The sequence below is a fragment of the Nerophis ophidion genome, linkage group LG03 (genome assembly GCF_033978795.1).
Source record: "Nerophis ophidion isolate RoL-2023_Sa linkage group LG03, RoL_Noph_v1.0, whole genome shotgun sequence".
Taxonomy (NCBI): domain Eukaryota; kingdom Metazoa; phylum Chordata; class Actinopteri; order Syngnathiformes; family Syngnathidae; genus Nerophis; species Nerophis ophidion.
In genome coordinates, this window is record NC_084613.1 from 62,891,283 (window position 1) to 62,914,389 (window position 23,107).

Genomic DNA, 23,107 nt, shown 5'->3' on the forward strand with positions numbered 1-23,107 from the left:
CCCGCAGCAGACGCAGCCCCCGGACACCGAAAGGTGTGCCGCGACGACCAGGAAGAGCCAGCAAGCCAGAAATTGGCGTGACAGACTGGCAAGACATGATGTTTGTTGAAATAATAAACTCGAGTCAAACTTGCTATGATGCATCCTGTAACGATCGGCACTGCACCCCACACGAGGACAGTTGGAACCCCGTCACACCCACATTTCAGGTTTTCCTTACACACGGCTACCTTGACAGCGTATGTAATATAATTGTAATACCAACATTGTGTCATGATCAATATTGTAAAGAATTACTCAATGGACAGTTGACAGTTTGGTCCAGCTGGCGGAGGAAGTTTTTTTCCTGTAGATTTTGGGTAATCACGCCATTTAGTTCCACATTTACAGCGTCAAGTCACGCCGACATCACGCTCTCAAATTTTGTCTGCTCCAACGTTTCACACGCTCTTCGTGTTCGCTTCTAGAAGCAGTAGTTCATCCTCAGTATATCTAGCTTTAAATAGATAAGGTTGCATGCTCATAGTCGTCTTTGCTGTCTGTTAGAAAGTCTGCTATGATAAGAACGCACTCGCATTTGTTGCCAAATGTCGCAAGTGCGCTGCTATGGAAACGGAAATAAATGAGCAAAGGAAAAAAAGTTGTGGCAATTCTCAAAATACGGCAAATAATGTAGATATTACATATTGTTATAAACGTGTCTGTTACGACATTATGTATACCCTATTTTTTGGATTATAAGTCGCTCTGGAGTATACGTCGCACCGGCCGAAAAGGCATAATGAAGAAGGAAAAAAACATATATGTCGCACTGGAGTATAAGTCGCATTTTTGGGGGAAATTTATTTGATAAAATCCAACACCAAGAATAGACATTTGAAAGGCAATTTAAAATAAATAAAGAATAGTGAACAACAGGCTAAATAAGTGTACGTTATATGACGCATAAATAACCAACTGAGAAGGTGCCTGGTATGTTAACCTAACATATTATGGTAAGAGTCATTCAAATAACTATAAGATATAGAACATGCTATACATTTACCAAACAATCTCTCACTCCTAATCGATAAATCCCATGAAATACTCCTCCTCGATGTCGCTTCTAAACAACTCTGCCGACTCCAAAGGTATGCGCCGCTTCCTCTTGTCGTTTTCTGCTGCATACTTCACTACGTCCAGCTTGTAATCTGCAGTACATGATTTCCTTTTCGGTGCCATTTTTGTTCAGCCCTTCTCAGTTTGTATAAGTTACCGCCAACAATGAAATGATCCATTGTAATAGCTACGGCAGTAGCATATAGCAGTTAGCATTCCATGACCCACAATGCACTTCTGCCATAACCCTCCCCCGCCAAATTCTTATTGGTTGACCTGTATGTGACGATTGCTGACGTGTGTATGACGATTGCTGACATTTTCTTCGTCTCTTCCGCGAATGAGATAAATAATATTATTTGATATTTTACAATAATGTGTCAATAATTTCACACATAAGTCGCTCTGGAGTACATGTCGCACCCCCGGCCAGACTATGAAAAAAACTGTGACTTCTAGTCCGAAAAATACGGTATACACTTTCAGCTTGTACATAACAGGTTGATGCAGGGTTTTGAAGTTGTTTTTCGAGGCTACAAGATGACTCCCATAACTGCATTTGCAAGCGCTTTTATTATCCTTCGAATCCTGAAAAAAAAGTGTTTGTCTCTCGTAATGAATGTCAACGATAGGCAAAATTCCAAAAATAAGTGTAGTTCCCCTATAAGAAAACATCAGCATAATGCTTTGTTTTAGAACTGTCTGTATTTCTCTATATATGCATACATAATCGATATTTGAACATTTGTCCATCGATTCAGCATTGTCAACATTCTAATTGTGATGAATCAGAGAATCAATGATTTTTCCCATTTCTACTTGCAAGTCCACACGTGTGTCGGTGCTGGAGTGTTAATGGTTAATCAGTGACAAAGTGCTCCATCTGGTAAATATTTGCAGGTTACAAACTCTTTTGTAATGGGTTTGTCAAAGACGGGTGAGGCCTATCTAATCTGTCCACACCTCAACTACACAACCTTTGTGGAACTAAAGGTCACATCATTTGCTCTCCGAACTACACTTTTAAGAAATTTAAGCCTAAAAGAGAAATACTGCGAGACTTCTGCATATCTTGCTAGACTCCAGCTCAGTTAGCATCTAAATACCTCCACAAGTGTGGAAACCAGTTTCCATAGTAGCACCAGAGCCAACATTAACGGTGTTACCATGAATTGATTAACGTGGACCCCGGCTTAAACGAGTTAAAAAACTTATTCGGGTGTTACCATTTAGTGGCCAATTGTACGGAATATGTACTGTACTGTGCAATCTACTAATAAAAGTTTCAGTCCAAAAAGTAACCAGACCGACAAAAGAAGTACAGTATTTTTCGGAGTATAAATCGTTCCAGAGTATAAGTCGCACCTGCCGAAAATGCATAATAAAGAAGGAAAAAAACATACAGTATATAAGTCGCATTTTTGGGGGAAATTTTTTGGATAAAACCCAACACCAAGAATAGACATTTGAAAGGCAATTTAAAATAAAGAATAGTGAACAACAGTCTGAATAAGTGTACGTTATATGACGCATAAATAACCAACTGAGAAGGTGCCTGGTATGTTAACGTAACATATTATGGTAAGTCATTCAAATAACTATATCATATAGAACATGCTATACGTTTACCAAACAATCTGTCACTCCCAATTGCTAAATCCGATGAAATCTTATACGTCTAGTCTCTTACGTGACTGAGCTAAATAATATTATTTGATATTTTATGGTAATGTGTTAATAATTTCACACATAAAACTGCGACTTATAGTCCGAAAAATACGGTAGCTATCGGTGCTTTATTCCATTGCTATATACAATCTTAACAACCTGCAACAAATAATTGTAAAATATCACTGTTAATGTATGCTAACTAACAGCTGATCACTATGACCTTCCGGAAATGAATCATGATCATCGACCACGATCATACAGTATAATCGCCCAGCCCTAAATTGGAAAGTTCTCAATCTGCATCATTCACTCACTTTCTGACAGCATTAGGAACACTGTTGGCTACCGGGTTGATAGCTCTGGTTTTTAGCTCGGTAGCTGGAACTTTCCTGCTGGACAGCCCATGTTCAAGTCCCAGGTGGAACTAAAAGCAGGGACTTAACCAGGCAGGTTACAGTTAGTATTACTGTTTTACATCAAAATTATCAAAAAACCGAGATTGATAACTGGACTTTGATAAACTCAAAGACACTCTCGCTAGCCTGAATGCTCACATCAAGACAATGACATCTGTCCCCATTGAGAAAGAACATACCCCAATGTATATAAACACATTGCTGTCTGAGCAACTAAGCTATTTGAAGAGAGCGCAGCTGTAGGTTCATTGTGCACAATTAAAGAGAGAGATCGTTCTATACTCATAGGAATACGAGACGGAGGTGTTTTTACGGTGCATTCAAGGACCGCTGAACAAAGAAGATTTTTCATTCAAAAAAATCTTAAAGTGCTATATTGCAAACCCATATTTCAAACATTAAAACACATAAACTACTAAGACTAGTAAAGCATAAAACACGCAAAACATGCAAATAGTGGGTTTTCTAACAGTGTGTCTATTTATTTTAGTTAGTAAAAAAATTACTCGGTCCAAAAAATTCAGTGTGCGTAAAAGTACTGTTTGAGCACATTCAACAATACCGCACTAAAAATGATAACTGTGCTGAATTTTTTTTAAATCATCTGCAACAAAAATTTGAATTTATCGCTAAAATCTATTTAATCTCCCAACTTTACCCCACAACACAATGACCACACAAAAGCCGTAAGAGTTGCAAATACCAAAACACAACTTGTATGCCTTAAAGTTAATCATCCTTAATTTTGGCATTTATTTTTCAATAAAAAGTTAATAATAAAGACTTCCAACATCTGTGATTACTGCAAGCAAACAAGCTGGATGTGGACCCATATTCTAGAAGGGTTTACAGTTGACTCCAAAGTTAAAATTAGATAGTCTCACCTGAGGTAGTTTGCTGCCAGGTATGCTAGGAAAATCGTGGTGCTCCATGTGATAGCCGACATTGAAGGTGATGAAGTTGAGCGGCCCGTAGTAGGAGTATGTTTCGTGTCCCTTCAGAAACATGTAGTGCTCAGCTATGAAATGTCCAGAGATGGGGTGCAGTCCCATACATAAGATAGATCCCGCAATGAGGTAAACAATGGGCTTGATCCCCCACAGGTAGTATATAACGATGTCCACGGCCAGCTGAACAGCAACATTCTGGACCTCCAGCAGACACACTGGCTTAGGGTTGACCAGCAGGGGCCGCAGGGTGTAAAATAAAGGCTGCAAGAAGAGCCAGATGAGCTTCCTGGTGGGCGTGCAGAAGAACCATCCCTCAAATTCCGTAGGAATGTCCACATCCAGCTTGTCTCCTCCGAGGTAGCGGTGGTGGTCGATGTGGTACTTTTTGAAGGAGGCCGAGTACGGCACACCGATGGGCAGGTTGGCCCACATGGCGAACCAACGGTTCCACTTGGCCAGCTTGTTGCCGAAGGCCACGTTGTGGGAGATGTCGTGGATGGCCAGCGTCAGGGAGTGGTTGATGCAGCCGCCCAAGGTGTAGGCCCAGAACAAAATCCACTTCCAGGGGAGATTGCGGACCAGGTAGCAGGCCAGGAGCTGGGACAGGACCATGCCTGACACCACCCACTTCAGCTGGGGATCAGGACCCATCAGGGACTTGATCTCTGGGTACTTGGCTGCAGGGAAAAGATGACAGAAAAGATGAGAAAGCTTGGCAAAGAAATGTAGAGTGATTTTCAATAAATAATATATAAATAATTTAGCTTTTTATTACTAGCAGCAGTATCTGTTTTTTGTGTATTGGTACTTTGCTGGGAGAGAGCAGGATACAATGTATCACAGTGCTAATATGGAACAGTATAGTTCAGTTCAGTTCTAGACTGTGTTCTTTTCCATGGCAATAAGGGTTAAAGAAAATCTGAACTGGACCGTCCCACTTTTCAGTACACCTTTGTTAGGGTACACGTCACACAGATACACTCCTATAGTTGTGGTCGGCGCAGCTAAACAGACTTTTATCTGCAGCTTTATGGACAGGTATTTGTCCTTGTACAATACATGAAATGGATTCATGTTACTGTAGTGCGTCTCATTCATTATTAGTTCATTGTTCTCCTTGTTATTGGTATGTTTACAGAATAATACGCTTGCTGGGGAGGATCATAACAAATGCAAATGCCACAACAAAACCACTTTAAGCCGTGCATACAAGAAATTTACAACAAAATAACATTGCGCCCAAACAGGATTGAGAAAATGACTATCAAATGCAAACGCCACAACACAACACCACAAAGCCACAACAACTAGAAAACAACAACGAGGCCTGTGCGATATGGCCTTTACATAAAATCAGATTTTTATTTCACAAAAAATCTGATACACCATGTTTTCCTATTTGTCCCCTACTTTTTAAAGAAACAAGTGAATACAAATGACAGAGATAACCCCAATCCCAAAAGTTTTGCTTTTATTTGATCTAAAACTAATTACCGTATTTTCCGCACTATAAGGCGCACCTAAAACCTAAAATTTTCTCAAAAGCTGACTGTGCGCCTTATAATCCGGAGCGCCTCATATATGGACCAATATTGAGCCACAACAGGTCTCACAACTACGGTAAGCAGCCGCCCATTTTTTTCCCCCCCGTAAGAGAAGAAGCGTGCGGTGCTTGCTGGGATATACACTATGACTGCGCCAGGCCGTGCCGTTTCATTTTCATTTGTGTGTTTATGTAAAGACTCCAAAATGGCTCCTATTGAGAGACATGATTTCAGGAAAGCAGGAATTGTCACTGAACTGCTAGACAACAGCAGCCACACTGACTCCATTAACGACGTCTCGAAATAGTGCAAAACATTAACAATATATCAATAACTCAACGTTGCTCAAACGTTAATGTCACACAAAATAAACATGTAAAGCTCACTTTATAAGTTATTATTCATCCACGAATCCCTCGAATTCTTCTTCTACAGTGTCCAAATTAAACATGCCACAAGAGGTCTCGCAACTACGGTAAGCAGCCGCCTACCTTATTTTCCCTTGTAGAAGAAGAAGCGCGCGGTGCATGCTGGGATATATGACTGCGGGAGGCGTGCAGAGTTTAAACTCAAGGCGATCAGTCACACAGTAGAACACGGGAATAGAGCAGCAGCGAGATAATTTAACATTAACAGCAGCGACACTGACTCGTTTGATGACGACTTCGACGAGACGGAGCCGGGCATGTTGGATGCCGTATTCCCCCTAATGTTTGATTCGAACACTGCAGAAGAAGAATTTGAGGGATTCGTGGATGAGGAATAACTTAATAAAGTGAGCTTGACATGTTTATTTTGTGTGTTGTGTTGTGGGACATTATCATTTGAGCAACGTTTAGTTATTGATATTTTATTGCTTTGCACTATTTCGAGTGTTACTATATTGTGATTGCACTAACGTTTTATTTACCGTAACAGTATCAGACTGTTTTTTACGTGTTTATTGAATCGGGGAAAATAATAAAACAGCTGTTTATTCATTTTGGGAGTGAACAGAGTTGTCAGAACGCTGGTTTGTAATCTATTAATAAAGTTGGACTGACCTGAGTGTTTTGTTGACAGTCCCTTTAGCGCAGCTCCATCTAAAGCAGTGTTTCTCAAAGTGTGGGGCACGCCCCACTGGTGGGGAATAGAGAGATGACAGGTGGGGCGCGAGGAACAGGAGGAAATTTCACTTTAAATTATTATATATACATTTTTTGTTATATTCTTTGATTTTTTTACAACCCCATTTTCTATACAAACTGTAAATCAATTTGTGATTCTGTCTGTGAAATCCGCTATATAAATTACTGTAAATTACTTATTTTTCCAGTAGGCTTTAAATTTCTAGGTAAGAGCGAAAGTTTGACAGACGCAACAGTAACTAACTAGCGGAACAAACTTTCGCGCGGATGGGTAGCAGGCTAATGTGTGGACCACAATTACACAAAATGGATAAATTGGCTTCATATCGAGTTGCATACAGAATTGCTCAATGCAAAAAACTACACACAATAGCTGAGCAGCTCATTCTCCCCGCTGCAATAGACATGGTGTCAGTCACACTTGACGAGACAAGCGCAGCAAAATTAAAAGCTATCCCACTGTCAAACGACACAGTTGCGAGACGTACATGCGACATTGCAAGTGATCTTGAGGAACAACTCGTAGACAAATTAAAAGAAACTTGTTTTGCTTTACAAGGGGACGAAGCTACTGACAGCAATAAAGACTGCCTGTCCATCGCATACGTGATACGTCCGCTTTGTGAATGGCGAGTCACTGTGCGAGGATTTGCTGTTTTGAAAATACATTAAAAAATGAGCCAGTGCTGATGAACTGGTCAAGATAATGGACAGTGACCTCAAAGAACACGACCTTAAATGGGAAAACTGTGTGGGCTTTTGCTCTGATGGCGCACAGACCATGGCAGGGTCAAGAAACGGGCTGCAGGCTCTAATAAAGAGGGTTGCGCCAAATGCGCATTGGACACACTGTCATTCACCGGGAAGCACTCGCGTCAAGGCAGCTTATCCCCGAACTCAATGAGGTTTTAACAGATGTTGTGAGCGCGGTAAATTTTTTCAAAACACGAAAAAGTGGCACTTTTAATTTATTTATTATTGAACTTGATGTAAGTTATTTGATTTAATATTGAACTTGATGCAAGTTATTTGATTTATTATTGAACTTGATGCAAGTTATAACACTTGTATTTGATTTATTATTGAACTTGATGCAATTTATAACACTTTTTTTGATTTATTATTGAACTTGATGCAAGTTATAACACTTTTATTTATTATTAAACTTGATGCAAGTTTTTTTATTTATTATTGGACTTGATGCAAGTAATACCACAGCTGCACAGTTATTTTATTTATTATTGAACTTAATGTTATTTTATGTTATTGAGTTTGAATGTATGTATACAACTTGATGTTACTTGACGTTCAATAAATTTGAAAATGTTAAGCTTGGCATTAGCGTTATGTTGGGGTGATGGGGGCAGGTGGGGCTTGAAAACTCCCCCTTGTCCAAAGTGGGGGATGACAAAAAAAAGTTTGAGAACCACTGATCTAAAGGATGCATAACGTAACCCCAGCCTCTACTGTAGCATCTACTATTCTATGCGCCTTATAATGCGGTGCGCCTATGAACAAAATATTAAAACAGGCCATTCATTGAAGGTGTTCCTTATAATCCGGTGCGGCTTATAGTCCGGAAAATACGGTAAATTGCATCTTACTCTTGGGCAAAATTATAATCTTTATAAAGTTGGTTCTTTTTGGAACCGATATTAATTGGACTGTGTGAAATAACTTCTTAAAACAGATCAAATTATGCTATTGGAGCTAATTTTGGCATTGCAATTATGATGCTTTTGCTCATATGTTGATCAATATGCATTGTCCTAATCTAATAAAGTTATTCAATATAAAGCTTCTTATGGGAGGCAACACTTCTGTAAATAAAACTATAGCATTGTGAGGTATCTATAGTTTAGTAAAATCAGGCTTTTTCACTGTTTCGGCACAACAACTTTAGCGGCGTGCAGCACAGTAGAACACATTAACGTGCTTTTTTTGTTATTATACATTGTACCTTGTGTAAATGATTCCACCACAGTAAGGTGCTTTTTAGCAATTTTTTTTGTTGTTATATTCTTGTTTGCCTTGTAAAGACGTGTATTTTCCCCACTTTCCCATTGACGGCAATGGACGCTTTGCTTCAACACTGCTTAATGCACTGTGATGCTAACACAATCTATGACAAGAAAGTTGCGTCAGCTGTTGCCAAAGTAGCTGATTCTGAACAAAAGTAGAACAAATTTCGTCAATGAAATGTAAACACAAAAGCACATATTTGACCACTTTTTAAAAATATTTTAGGGCAAGCTGAACTTGCCTTGCAGTCTTTTTGCAATCTCATCTGCTGTATACCCATATTCCCAACAGGTCTCCAAGGTGAACATCCTCTGGGAGATAAAAGTAGTTGGCTAGTCTTGGCCTTAACTTCGGGACAAGGGCTGGATCGCTTTGCTGGAGTGCAAAGCGGGGCTGTGTGTACCATAGTTGGAGGAGCCGCCTCCTCACCGCCAAACCCCAGGCTTTGCTTATGGATAGTCAAAGTTTTTCGGTGTCTGATATTTTGGCAGTCAATAGTGCATAAATAGTAGGTTAGCTATCCATTCATACAATGCGTTACTTTAATTTGTTTTCACGTAAAATAAACCCTTATTTAAAGCCGTGGCTACTTTTTAATTTTGCTGTGGCGCCACACCATTATCAACTACATTTAGAGAAAATCCTGGAGCCACCCAACACAACAAAACAACTTTCGGCCACAACACAAATCCAAACGCCACAACATAAAGTCACAACTAGTGTTATGGGATATAATGATATATGTCACACTACGACATAAAATGTCTATCGTATGATATCATTCTGTATAAAAACACACCAAACAAGCCTAACAGTCCAAAGGCACGTCTGTGACAAGCAGTCCTACAAAACACAGGCTACGTTCACCCTGCAGGGTAGGATGTCCAATTCAGATTTTTTTTTTTGTCAAATCCGATCTTTTTATGTACTCGTTCAAATTACAATAAAAATGAGATATTAATGTCAGTGCAATCTGACATCTCATGTGCTGCAGTGTTTCCGGAATTCTAGCAGGTCTCAGTTATGCCGCGTTTGTGGCTTTTTTAAGGACTTTGTACAATCAAAGTCAACATTTTTTTTAAGTGATTATTGCACAATAAGATTAAGAAGGAAGATGGCAAAAATTTTGTCTCTCCAAGTTTTTGGGACATTTGCTCAGATGTCTGTTTCGAAGAGCTTGTGGGCGAGCAGTCGAGACAGGACTGGTGAGACATTAAAGTGAGTTCTTAAAACATATTATTTTCGGCTGTTTCCTGCTCATTGGTCAACTATTTATCTTGCAACTGTCTGGCAAAGAATTATGATGTTTATCGCTTTTTCGTGACGTACAGGTTGGGTGAACGCGACCACAGTGTTCAGATTGCAGTCGCATCTTATAAATGTCTGATTTATATCCACATACGAAAGAGGCCCTGGTTGGATTTGAAAAATTCATAGTTGCACTATTCACATTGACATGAAAAAATCAGATACATTTGGGCATAAAAAAATCAGAATTGACCTAAACTGTGAACAATACCAGAGAAAGTACAGATGCCATCTCTAAACTGTGTAGACATGACTTTGTACACGATAGCATGATACATATTGCTATCAGGGTTAAAATCACCTACATCCAGCACCAGTCACGACACAACAACTTTACCCCAAAACACAACAACATTGTGACAACTGAAGCAACGGACACAATCGACGTAAACGTGAAAAGTTTTACAGACGGACCATTTGCAAATGTTGTGACCTTTCTCAGCCACCGTAGGATAACGCAAAATCACCAAAACTCTGCGCAAGACTGTTGGATGTTCCAAGCAAAGTGCAGAAGTGCAGTAGCTACAAAACATAGTACAATCCCCGTTTCCATATGAGTTGGGAAATTGTGTTAGATGTAAATATTAACGGAATACAATGATTTGCAAATAATTTTCAACCCATATTCAATTCAATATGCTACAAAGACAACATATTTGAAGTTAAAACTGATGAACATTTTTTCTTTCAAATAATCATTAACTTCAGAATTTGATGCCAGCAACACGTGACAAAGACTGTGGGAAGGGTGGCAATAAATACCAATAAAGTTGAGGAATGCTCATCAAACACTTATTTGGAACATCCCACAAGTCCATTCATCCATCCATTTTCTACCGCTTATTCCCTTTTTTTGGGGTCGCTGGCGCCTATTTCAGATAGAATCGGGCGGAAGGCGGTGTACACCCTGGACAAGTCGCCACCTCATCGCAGACATCCCACAAGTGTGCAGGCTAATTGGGAACAGGTGGGTGCCATGATTGGGTAGAAAAGCAGCTTCCATGAAATGCTAAGTAATTCACAAACAAGGATGGGGCGAGGGTAACCGATTTGTAAGCAAATTGTCGAACAGTTTTAGAACAACATTTCTCAACGAGCTATTGCAAGGAATTTAGGGATTTTACCATCTACGGTCCGTAAAATCTTCAAAAGGTTCAGAGAATCTGGAGAAATCACTGCACGTAAGCGATGATATTACGGACCTTTGAACCTTCAGGTGGTACTGCGTCAAAAAATGACATCAGTGTGTAAAGGATATCACCACATGGGCTCAGGAACACTTCATAAAACTACTGTCAGTAGCTGCAGTTGGTCGCTCCATCTGTAAGTGCAAGTTAAAACTCTACTATGCAAAGCGAAAGCCATTTATCAACAACACCAAGGAACGCCGCCGGCTTCGCTGGGCCCAAGCTCATCTAAGATGGACTGATGCAAAGTGGTAACGTGTTCTTTGGTCTAACGAGTCCACATTTCAAATTATATTTGGAAACTGTGGACGTGGTGTCCTCCGGAACCAAGAGGAAAACAACCATCCGGATTGTTATACTGTAGGAGCTAAGTTCAAAAGCCAGCATCTGTGATGGTATGGGGGTGTATTAGTGCCCAAGGCATGGGTAACTTACACATCTGTGAAGGCACCATTAATGCTGAAAGGTACATACAGCTTTTGTAACAACATATGCTGCTATCCAAGCAACGTTATCATGGACGTCCCATCTTATTTTAGCAAAACAATGCCAAGCCACGTGTTACAACAGCGTGGCTTCGTAGTAAAAGAGTGCGGGTAGTTTCCTGGCAAGCCTGTAGTCCTGACATGTCTCCCATCGAAAATGTGTGGCGCATTATGAAGCGTAAAATACGACAGTGGAGACCCCGGACTGTTGAACGACTAAAGCTCTACATAAAACAAGAATGAGAGAATTCCACTTTCAAAGCTTCAACAATTAGTTTCCTCAGTTCCCAAACGTTTATTGAGTGTTGTTGAAAGAAAATGTGATGTAACACAGTGGTGAACATGCCCTTTCCCAAATACTTTGGCACGTGCTGCAGCCATGAAATTCTAAGTTAATTATTATTTGCAAAAAAAAAAAAAAGTTTATGAGTTTAAACATCAGGCGTGGCGCAGTGACAGAGTGACTGTGCGCAACCAGAGGGTCCCTGGTTCAATCCCCAACTAGTACCAACCTCGTCACGTCCGTTGTGTCCTGAGCAAGACACTTCACCCTTGCTCCTGATGGGTGCTGGTTAGCGCCTTGCATGGCAGCTCTTTCCATCAGTGTGTGAATGGGTAAATGTGGAAGTAGTGTCAAAGCGCTTTGAGTACCTTGAAAGTAGAAAAGCGCTGTACAAGTACAACCCATTTATCATTTGCAAATCATTCTATTCCATTTATATTTACATCTAACACAATTTCCCTATTCATATGGAAACAGGGTTTGTACACCGAAAGATCATTTTCTACCATGGCGGTGGTCTGCTTTCTATTTTCTTGATTAAAATACTGGCAAATTACCTGCTACACGTGCAGCGACTATTTTGCTAGGTCAACTATCCCGCCTACACACTCAGTACTTTCTGAAATGTAAGCCTGTTCTAAAACTAAAGGGAACTTGTTGGAAACAATGTGCATAAAAGCTGTTTTGACCTACAAAAAAGTTTTTTCAATTGACTTAAAGGGGCGAATTGTCCAGGGTGTATCCCGCCTTCCGCCTGAATGCGGCTGAGATAGGCTCCAGCACCCCCCGCCACCCCAAAAGGGACAAGCGGTAGAAAATGGATGGATGGAAGAATTGTCAGTCGTGTTACTGGAAAAGAAAGCCAACAGAACATGTGTTGTCGCAGCTCTCATGGGAGCCAGCTGCTCACACGTTTAATTGCCAGAGGCGTTGCTTTGCTGAGGGACCGTGACATTAGGAAATATTTTCCAATCATATTAGGGATGCGAGTAAAGATGTGCTGATACGGCTGCTTTATCAAAAATAATGTTTTCTGAACTCTTTTAGATCAAAACACAAAACAGAATGTTGTTTTTTCCACCACACAACCTTTGTATCTGTAGTCCAACTGCAAATGTTTCGGCTTCTGAAATCTAAGGTGTAATAAAAATAATTGCAGATAAACTATAATTATCATTTTAAGACCAAATTAAGCAGCAATGTAATCATAATATACAATAATAATAATAATAATGATAATAATAAAAATAATGCAACTAACCCTTTCAAAATGCAATAAATGTTATTTATCATGATTGTATTTTTTTTAACCGATGTAATTGGAAGGTCAAAAACTTGTAATTATCCTAAATAAGTAAACATAAAAAAATATTTTTAATCTCTGTTAGCAAAAAAATATTTTGGTAAATATTGAAAATCTTTTAAAAAATAACTTCTCAAGTTGAAAAAAGTGAGTCAGGTGGGGGGGTTTTGCCATCACTTTCCAACAAATTTGACATTATTGCTCATTTGTTTGTGTTATGAGCTCATCTTGCTCATTTGGTGTGTCGTCAAAATATTCCACTCAAGACATTGGGCTTTGCAATCATCTTTTTTCCTATTAATTTATATTACTTTGCTTCGTACGAGCAAGTTGAAACTAACAGAGCTATGTCCACACATCGTGTGTATGTATGTTAGCGGAAAACCACATCCTGTCTGACTTTATAGGGTAAATATATTTATATTATAATTTAGTGATACATTTTTGCACGTTCTCTTTGTTGTTCAAGTTTATTTGGAACATGCATACAGTTACAATATGATACAATCACGTTTTTAAAAAATTCTCATTACAACATAACGAAGAAACAAAGCTATAAGCTATGATTCACATTATGGATGAATAAGAATATATCATTTTCAGTAAGGTTCAAGATGTTTATCAAGATACTTTATTAACACTTTGAATTTGAACAGTTTCTCAAAGTGGATCATTACAGTACAATGTTTGACTTCTTTGCTTAATCAATTCCATAATTTAATTCCACCTACTGACATTTACCCTCCGCCCCAGACTAGGTTGCCAGATAGGCAGCCAAATCCAGCTCGATCGACTGGGCTACTCCAAGTAACTTCAAACTTCCACTGCCGCCCGGGAATCATTTGTGGTGATTTAACGCCCCATTCCAACCTCCAGGTGGTGAACAAGAAGATGGGTCGAATGTAGAGGACAAATTTCGCCACAACTAGTGTGTGTGTGACAATCACTGGTACTTTAACTTAACTCTTACTAGGAATTGAGAAGCTAGGACCATGATAGTTGACTAGACAAGCAATTTGTAAATAACAAATCTCAAATCAACACATTATACACAGAAATTAGGCTATTTTCAGGAAGAAGTACGTCATGCCTGCGAACAATATCAGAACACATTGCCATCATATGGTTATTGTCAATACTATCAGAAAACAAAGACTAAAACTAACTACAACCAACGTTAGCAATGGTTATACTGATGAAAATAAGTAGAGCATGCTAAATGTATGCCCAAAACTAAAGAGGACACATTTTACCATGGTATGCCTATAGGTTACTGTTTCAAACGTTTTATATTGCCATATAACTTGGTACATGTTTTGATTGATTGATTGATACTTTTATTAGTAGATTGCACAGTTCAGTACATATTCCGTACAATTGACCACTAAATGGTCAATTGTACGGAATATTTTTTCAACTTGTTTAAGTCGGGGTCCACGTTAATCAATTCATGGTACAAATATATACTATCAGCATAATACAGTCATCACACAGGTTAATCATCATAGAATTACATTGAATTATTTACATTATTTACAATCCGGGGGGTGGGATGAGGAGCTTTGGTTGTTATCAGTACTTCAGTCATCAACAATTGCATCAACAGAGAAATGGACATTGAAACAGTGTAGGTCTTACTTGGTAGGATATGTACAGCGAGCAGAGAACATAATGAGTTCAGATAGCATAAGACCAAGTAAATACATAAGAAGTACATTTGATTATTTACATTAGGTTATTTACAATCCGGGGAGATGGGATGTGAATGGGGGAGGGTATTAGTAAAGGGTTGATGTTGCCTGGAGGTGTTGTTTTAGAGCGGTTTTGAAGGAATATACAGATGCACTTACTTTTACACCTGTTGGGAGTGCATTCCACATTGATGTGGCATAGAAAGAGAATGAGTTAAGACCTTTGTTAGATCGGACTCTGGGTTTAACGTGGTTTGTGGAGCTCCCCATGGTGTTGTGGTTATGGCGGTCATTTACGTTACGGAAGTAGTTTGACATGTACTTCGGTATCAGGGAGGTGTAGCGGATTTTATAGACTAGGCTCAGTGCAAGTTGTTTTACTCTGTCCTCCACCCTGAGCCAGCCCACTTTGGAGAAGTGGGTTGGAGTGAGGTGTGATCTGGGGTGGAGGTCTAAAAGTAACCGGACTAGCTTGTTCCGGGATGTTTGAAGTCTAGATTTGAGGGTTTTGGAGGTGCTGGGGTACCAGGAGGTGCAAGTGTAATCAAAAAGAAGTTGAATGAGTTCCCGCTAGAATCTTCAAGGTGTTTTTGTTGACCAGAGAGGAGATTCTGTAGAGGAATCTCGTTCTTTGGTTGACCTTTTTGATTACCTTGGTTGCCATTTTATCACAGGAAAGATTGGCCTTTAGAATGGAACCTAGGTAGGTGATCTCATCTTTCCTGGTGATAACAATGTCACCCACTTTTATAGTGAAGTCCCTGACTTTCTTAAGGTTGATATGGGACGCAAATAGGATGGGTGGACTGCAGTCCACAGTATGCAAACCCCCATCCATCTATCCATCCATTTTCTACTGCTCGTCCCTTTCGGGGTCGCGGAGTGTGCTGGAGTCTATCTCAGCTGCATTCGGGCAGAAGGCAGGGTACATCCTGGACATGAAAGAGGAATTCTTTATTCATGTGATTTGGCTGTCTCCATATGTTTCACATTGCCTTGACAGTCGTGCTAATGTTGGAAACCATTTCCTCAGTGTATCAGCACATTGAGAACGAAATAGGCACTGACACTAACCATATCCACATAGGTTTTATTTGTCGAAAATATATTTTGCCTTGTCAGTTGAAATTACACATCGACATCCAGGCTTTTGGGCATATATTTTCCCCGTTAGCCTATACATCGATGTGTCATTTACCGGGCAAGCATGCTAAGCATTCGTTGCACAAACATACTGGCTTTGTTAGACAAGATCATAGACTGTATTGGACAATATAGTTTACATATGAAATGTCCATTTCTATTGATTATAAGTAATAAAAAAACGTAAATGCCTTACTTACCTATCAAGTAGGAAATGAGCAAGTTTGGTGTCAGATGAAAAAATTGTCTCCATCTTTCAAAAGGCATCCCCGATAGAAATCCTCATTTTGTTCCTGGCTTTGTCATGAATACGTTTAAAATTGTAACGACGCTTTATAGATTTACTGAGGTCTGACATGTTTAGTAACTTTACCGGTGGCAGTAGCTGGACGAAAATGACGATGTGTAACTGGCAACCTGGATGTGACACACTCAAGGACTTTCACGGATCGGTACTTTTCAGAGGTGGTATAGTACCGAATATGATTCCTTAGTATCACAGTATTATACTTATACCGGTATACCAAACAACCCTAATTCATACCCTGTTTAAGACCAACCCTCTGATGCCATACTGCTCTAAATTTGTTTATTAAGATACAATTAACCGTGTCAAATGCTTTTGTTAGATTCATAAACACTGCAGCTGGACACTGTTTTCCATTCATTGCATTGGTATTCTCTTCTGTTATTATATTAAAGTTAATTTGTGTCTTTCAAGCGAAAGCTTTTTTTTTTTGCACTAAATTTATGTAACTGATTTTTTTGCATTTGACTTTTGTGAACTATTTTTTTTTTTTAAATCAAATTATGCTGACAACCTTAGTGGGAGAAAAAAAATCAATGGAAAAATGTGTGCGTTTAAAAATTCAGCAGGGGTGAGTAGAGTAACCAAAAATAAGTGAGTAAGAATGTTGTTTCTTTAGAATAATATGACTGAAGTAAAAGTAAAAAGTAGTCATCAAAATAATTACTTGCGTAAGAATAAGTAAGTATTCTGTGAAAAAAACTACTCAAGTAATTAGTAAATTGTAAGAAACTTTTGATTTATTTAGTAGTTATTTTTTAATGGTTCTTGGACTATAATTGTAGTTGGTGTGAACATGAGTGTGCGCGTATGTGTGTGTATAAACAACATAAAATACACACACTTTATAATAATACGTAATTTCCCCTTTGTTTGATTACTAACATTGCATACCAACAAACAGATGGAAAACCTGCTGTGGAATCAAAAGTCAAAGTGACAACTTAAATCCCCAATTAAAAACTTCCAGTTTTGGTTGTGTTTGACAGCGCTGGTGGACCAAAGTGGAAGTGTTTCGCCAGAAGAAGACCACATTTTCCATCAGGACGTGTCAAACTGACATGATGTCCACTGTAATATTGACACAAAAGATATGTCTCTAATTGGCTACGCTGAAGTTAAATAGCAGACACTATAAAGAAATGGTCTTGGATTGCCCTAAAACATGACACTACTACCAAGAATGTATCGGGATGGATGGAGGTCCAATGCAAAGAAAGACCGGCAGGAGAATATTTTCCATGGAAGTCGTGTGGAACTATTACGCTGGTGGCTACTTATTGCTACCAAACAAATTTCCGATAACTAACATTAACATTATCATTTGGATTTTATCCTCAAAAGTCACTTATTCGTTTAGCAGGAACAGAGCCGTGGCAGCATTAAGCTGAAATCCCTCATTTTGAGCTCATGGGGCAATAATGATCCCGACTGTCCTTTTATCCGGGTAAGCTTAGTCTTTCTTTTTTTGTCCCCTCAGACAAAACTTTGTGTTTCTTTGTTTTTTTGGAGCTTCTGCCATGATACCAGTAGTTGCACATAGGTATTCACATTGACTTTCATCTTTTTAACAAATAGGGAAAGGGGGAGTGACGTATGCCATAAAGCAAGTCAGCACATTTGTAGTTTTTTGTGAGGCAGGGTTCCTGCCACCCTCCTCAAAGTTGCTAAGTGTCAGCAAAAGCAATACAGAACCCCTCAGGCCCAGGGGCGTTACTAAACCTAATACTGTACTGGGGCACACCTGGGGCACAAATAATTCATGTGAGCGTGCAAAGCGCGCAAGCAAAAACATTTTTAGCACTTATTTATCATAAAAAATACATAAATAGTGCTTTAAACTATGAAATCATATCAGATTATGTTGTATGGATCTTTGATTAACCACCTGAAATTAACTAATGCATATGACCTACTTGTGCAATTTTTTACTCCAGACTTCTGAACTGCTACTGGTAAAAGCAAAAAGGAAGAGCAATCATTCTTTTTGAAATATATATTGCAGTAATCATCTGCAAATTTAGCATCTACAAAAGTAAAACAAAAAATAAAGCACCCATACATCTCTGGGTTCTTTTATATTATTTAATTTCCATTTTTGGCAATGTGGCTAATCCTATTTCAGATACACAAAACTGTAAAATATACACAAAACAATAAAGTCACAGTAGTAGAATAAATGAACAACTGTTGTGTGTCTGTTCAGGGAATCATTTTCTGAGAAGTAAACTGGAACGTCTCGTTTTCATTTTTCAAAGTGGTCAATCACTCTGGATAGACATGGAAATATTACAGTAACTGTTATACAGTTGACCAGTGGTTCCCAACTGCTGGGTCGTGACATAAAAGTGGATTGTGTGTCATTTTCAGTCAGATGTGTGCATGAAAAAAAAAAAGTTTAGGGAGAAAAAAATCAAATTGTGGCAACAAAACCAGATTATTTCAGCCTTTTTTATAGTGACTATTAGTGAGTATTTTAGCAAAAGGCAAACCAATTAACAAGTTGGAGGAGGACTCAGGACAGACATGGAAATATATTTTTAAAAAATCTAAATGGGGCAACAAAACCCGATATTTTTAGCCATCTTTCTGAAAACAAATACAGAAATGTTATTATTTTTTCTGGAAACAAAACGAGATGCTTTAGCTGTAGCCATTTTTCTGGTGACAAAACACGATTATTTTAGTCAAAGTCGCACCGCTTAACAACTACTGTGCTATTTTTCTGTGAAATAAACTTGAATGATTTATGAATGAATTGGCTCACGACTTGATATGGAAAAATGTTTTTCTTCCTGAAGATAAACCATTTGAGAAGCACTCAACTCACACATGCTTACCCCAAATCATCATTGATGCAGAACCAACAGACAATAACCAACATTATGTTTCATGTTCATTAGAAATTCCCCCGACAGCTCGTACAGCAAATGAATATGTTTGTCTTGATACAAGGAATAACGTTAGCTAACTTAGCATCAACTTAAGACAACGATGCTGCCTAGCTAGCTAGGACTTCACTTACATCTCTCTTTCCTCGCTTCTTCTTCATTGCTGCGGGCGAATAACTTTCTGATATCCATCTAGGAGTTACAGTTTGAGTCAAATCAAAATCAAAATAATGTAATTAACAAATTGTTGTTGGCTAACGTTACCTGCCTCACGCAGTGATACGCATCCCCTCTCTCTCTCTCTCTCTCTACCGAAGTCTCGATCCACACGTGAATAAATTACCATATTAAGTAGCCATGTGCTCATTGTTAGTGGAGTGAATACAGTAGCAATGAATTACCATACTAAGTAGTATGTGCGCTGTTGTCTATGTTATGTAGACTTAAAACTCTGAAGTGTTTTTTTTTTATTGGTGAAATTTTTCCTGGGGCACTGCAGAGCAACAGTGGGGTATGTGCCCCACTGAAATATGTCTGGCGACGCCCCTGCTCAGGCCATGACGGAGGTGTCATTCAACTAGTTGTAAGTCTATGTATCATCCCTAAAGTTATGAAAATATTTTATGAAGGCTAAAAAGTCACTTAGTGCCTCTTTAATTTCAGCTAGTGTAGAATTTTCATGACACAAAAAGCAAGGACAAGCTTGTTACATCAAACAATATTGAGTTAAGGGCTGCATTTGCATGCATTTTTTCCTGTCAAAATTTAAACACATCTATCGATAAAGATGAAATGCCTTGTTGATGCACAGTATTTCCAGGCTATTGCGGGCCACATAGAATGATAAAGCCGGCCAGATGTGGCCCCCGGGCTTTGAGTTTCACGTGTGTGTAAAAGGTTCTCTCTTCAATATTTTTTTTATCGTTTCCATATCAATTCTGTTACAATCAAATGAAGTCTTGAAATTACTTAAGTTGTCACATCTGTGACAACATCTGGAATCCTTTCCTCCAAATTTAGCCCAATATCTACAAAGCAGGTGTTAAAACTTACTTTGGTCGTATTCTCATTTTTTACATTTCCTTTTAAGAAATATTGAGGGTAATCTTCAGCACCATTTTAATGATGCCATTTATTATGCCCCATTTTACTCATGTTGTTTGTGTTCCGCTCGAATAATTGACTGCAATAATCTTTCCGACATGTTCGTAAGATGCTAGTTGGCTTGTTTCTGTCTGTTTTGTACTTATTGTCTGCCTATAGATCTTTGTATAATAAATGTTCTATATGAAGTTAGCACGTTGTCTAAATTGTAAATGAAAACAGAATACAAAGATTTGCAAATCCTTTCCAACTTATATTCTATTGAATAGACTGCAAAGAGAAGATACTAAATGTTCAAACTGAGAAATGTAACTTCTTTTTGCAAATAATCCTTAATTAGTTTAGTTTACTACCCGCACTCTTTTACTACGAAGCCACGCTTTTGTAACACGTGGCTTGGCATTGTCTTGCTGAAATAAGAAGGGGCATCCATGATAACGTTGCTTTGATTGCTACAAAACCTGTATGTACCTTTCAGCATTACTGGTGCCTTCACAGATGTGTAAGTTACCCATGCCTTGGGCACTAATACACCCCCATACCACCACAGATGCTGGCTTTTGAACTTTTCGCCTGTAGCAAACTGGATGGTTATTTTTCTCTTTGGTCCGGAGGACACAACGTCAATGTTTCCAAAAACAATTTGAAATGTGGACTCGTCAGACCACAGAACACTTTTCCACTTTGCATCAGTCCACCTTAGATGAGATCGGGCCCAGCGAATCTGGTGGAATTTCTGGGTGTTGTTGATAATTGGCTTCCTCCAGATTTTCTGAACATTTTGATGATATTACAGACCGTAAATGGTGAAATCCCTAAATTCCTTGCAATAGCTCGTTGAGAAATGTTGTTCTTAAACTGTGCGACAATTTACTCGCGCATTTGTTAGCAAAGTGGTGAACCTCGCCCCATCCTTGTTTGTGAATGACTGAACATTTCATGGAAGCTGCTTTTATACCCAATCATGGCACCCACTTGTTCCCACTTAGCCTGTTCACCTGTGGAATGTTCCAAAATAAGTGTTTGATGAGCATTCCTCAACTTTCTCAGTCTTTTTTGCCACTCATCCCAGCTTTTTAAAAATTTGTTGCAGGCATCAAATTCCAAATGAGTTAATATTTGCAAAACATAACGTTTTCCAGTTTTAACGTTAAGTATCTTGTATTTGCAGTCTATTCAATTCAACATAAGTTAAAAGGGATTAGCAAATCATTGTATTATGCTTTTATCTACGATTTACACAACATGCCAACTTCACTGGTTTTGGGTTTTCTATTTTTCATGTTACAAGAATTTTTCAGCACCATTTTTTTATTCATGATTGATTGTTCTTTTGCTTCCTACTAAGCTGTTTCTGTGGACAATGTTTGAAATAAAGCATCAGGAACATATTAAAACAAATTCCATATGCATCGAGTATCTATTTCACTGCACATTTCACATTTCCCGGGTTTTGTCTCTAAGATCTTTATTAAAAGTGATCACACTTTTCTCTGTCATAGTCTTCAAAATGTATTTTTTTCATCCTTGATCTTCTTGTAGTTTATCATGAATTGTGAAAACTGGTAGATGATCATTTATGTCAGATATTAGTAAGAAACTTGTAGTAATTATTAACAATAAGCGATGCACAATGTCCTATGATTCTACTTGGCCTTGTGATTTTAGGATATACCTGTAAACTAATGCTCTACATTTTATCTATGAAGTCATCAGTGGTATTTTGCTTCTTGGGGTTCAAAATGCCAATATTGAAGTCAGCACATTAGATAATTACTTTTTGACTGATTTCAGTATATGTTGTCTTAAGTCAGTCCTCAAACGTCTCAATACTTGACTTCTTGTTCTGGATATACTAGGGGTATACACAAAAATTTCGGTTCGGTACGTACCTCGGTTGAGAGGTCACGGTCTGGTACTTTTTCGGTACAGTAAGAAAACAACAAAATATAAATGTTTTGGTTACTTATTTGCCAAATTTGTAAACAACGGCTTTATCCTTTTAACATTGGGAACACTATAATAATTCTGCTCACATTAATAAACATTAAACTGCCTCAAATTGTTGCTCAGATTAAATAAAATGACAAAACTTTTCTTCTATATATAAAAAGTGCTACATTAAACAGTTTCAAGTCAACTCGTCATGCTTAATTTATCACAGCATTTGGGAAGCCTGTAGTTGATTTTTATTATGTAAATTTTTTATCAACATGTGATAGCAGGGACGCATTCAAAGCTTTTCTGTCCGTAAAACACGCACACACACACACACACACACACACAAACACACTCACACCGCAAAATGAGCTAAAGTTACGCTAAAAGCTAATTAGCCTTCACCTCAAGCCAGAACTGCGAGCGAGCTGAGCTGCAGTTTTAAGTTTCTAAAAGGTCAACGGGCTCATAGTGATGTTAGTAATAGTTGACTGGGAGGTGTTTATTATCATTTGGGAAGAGTACGCTGCCTTATGCTCACCTGCTAAACACCTATCGGCTCGACGCTGAAGCATTTACTACATGCGCTCTGAATATGCACTGCTGATTGGCTGTTACCGCCCTGAATTTGCACTGCTG

General features: G+C 38.6%; 1 protein-coding gene across 2 annotated transcripts in view; it reads right to left on the minus strand.

The window, feature by feature from the left end:
* degs2 (delta(4)-desaturase, sphingolipid 2) overlaps positions 1–23,107 on the minus strand; it is a 64,485-nt gene that overhangs the window by 16,779 nt on the left and 24,599 nt on the right. For both annotated transcript variants that reach the window (XM_061895865.1, XM_061895864.1), the window contains exon 2: positions 4,070–4,812. In XM_061895865.1, the coding sequence (XP_061751849.1) occupies positions 4,070–4,812 (743 nt within the window). The remainder of the gene's footprint in view (positions 1–4,069; positions 4,813–23,107) is intronic.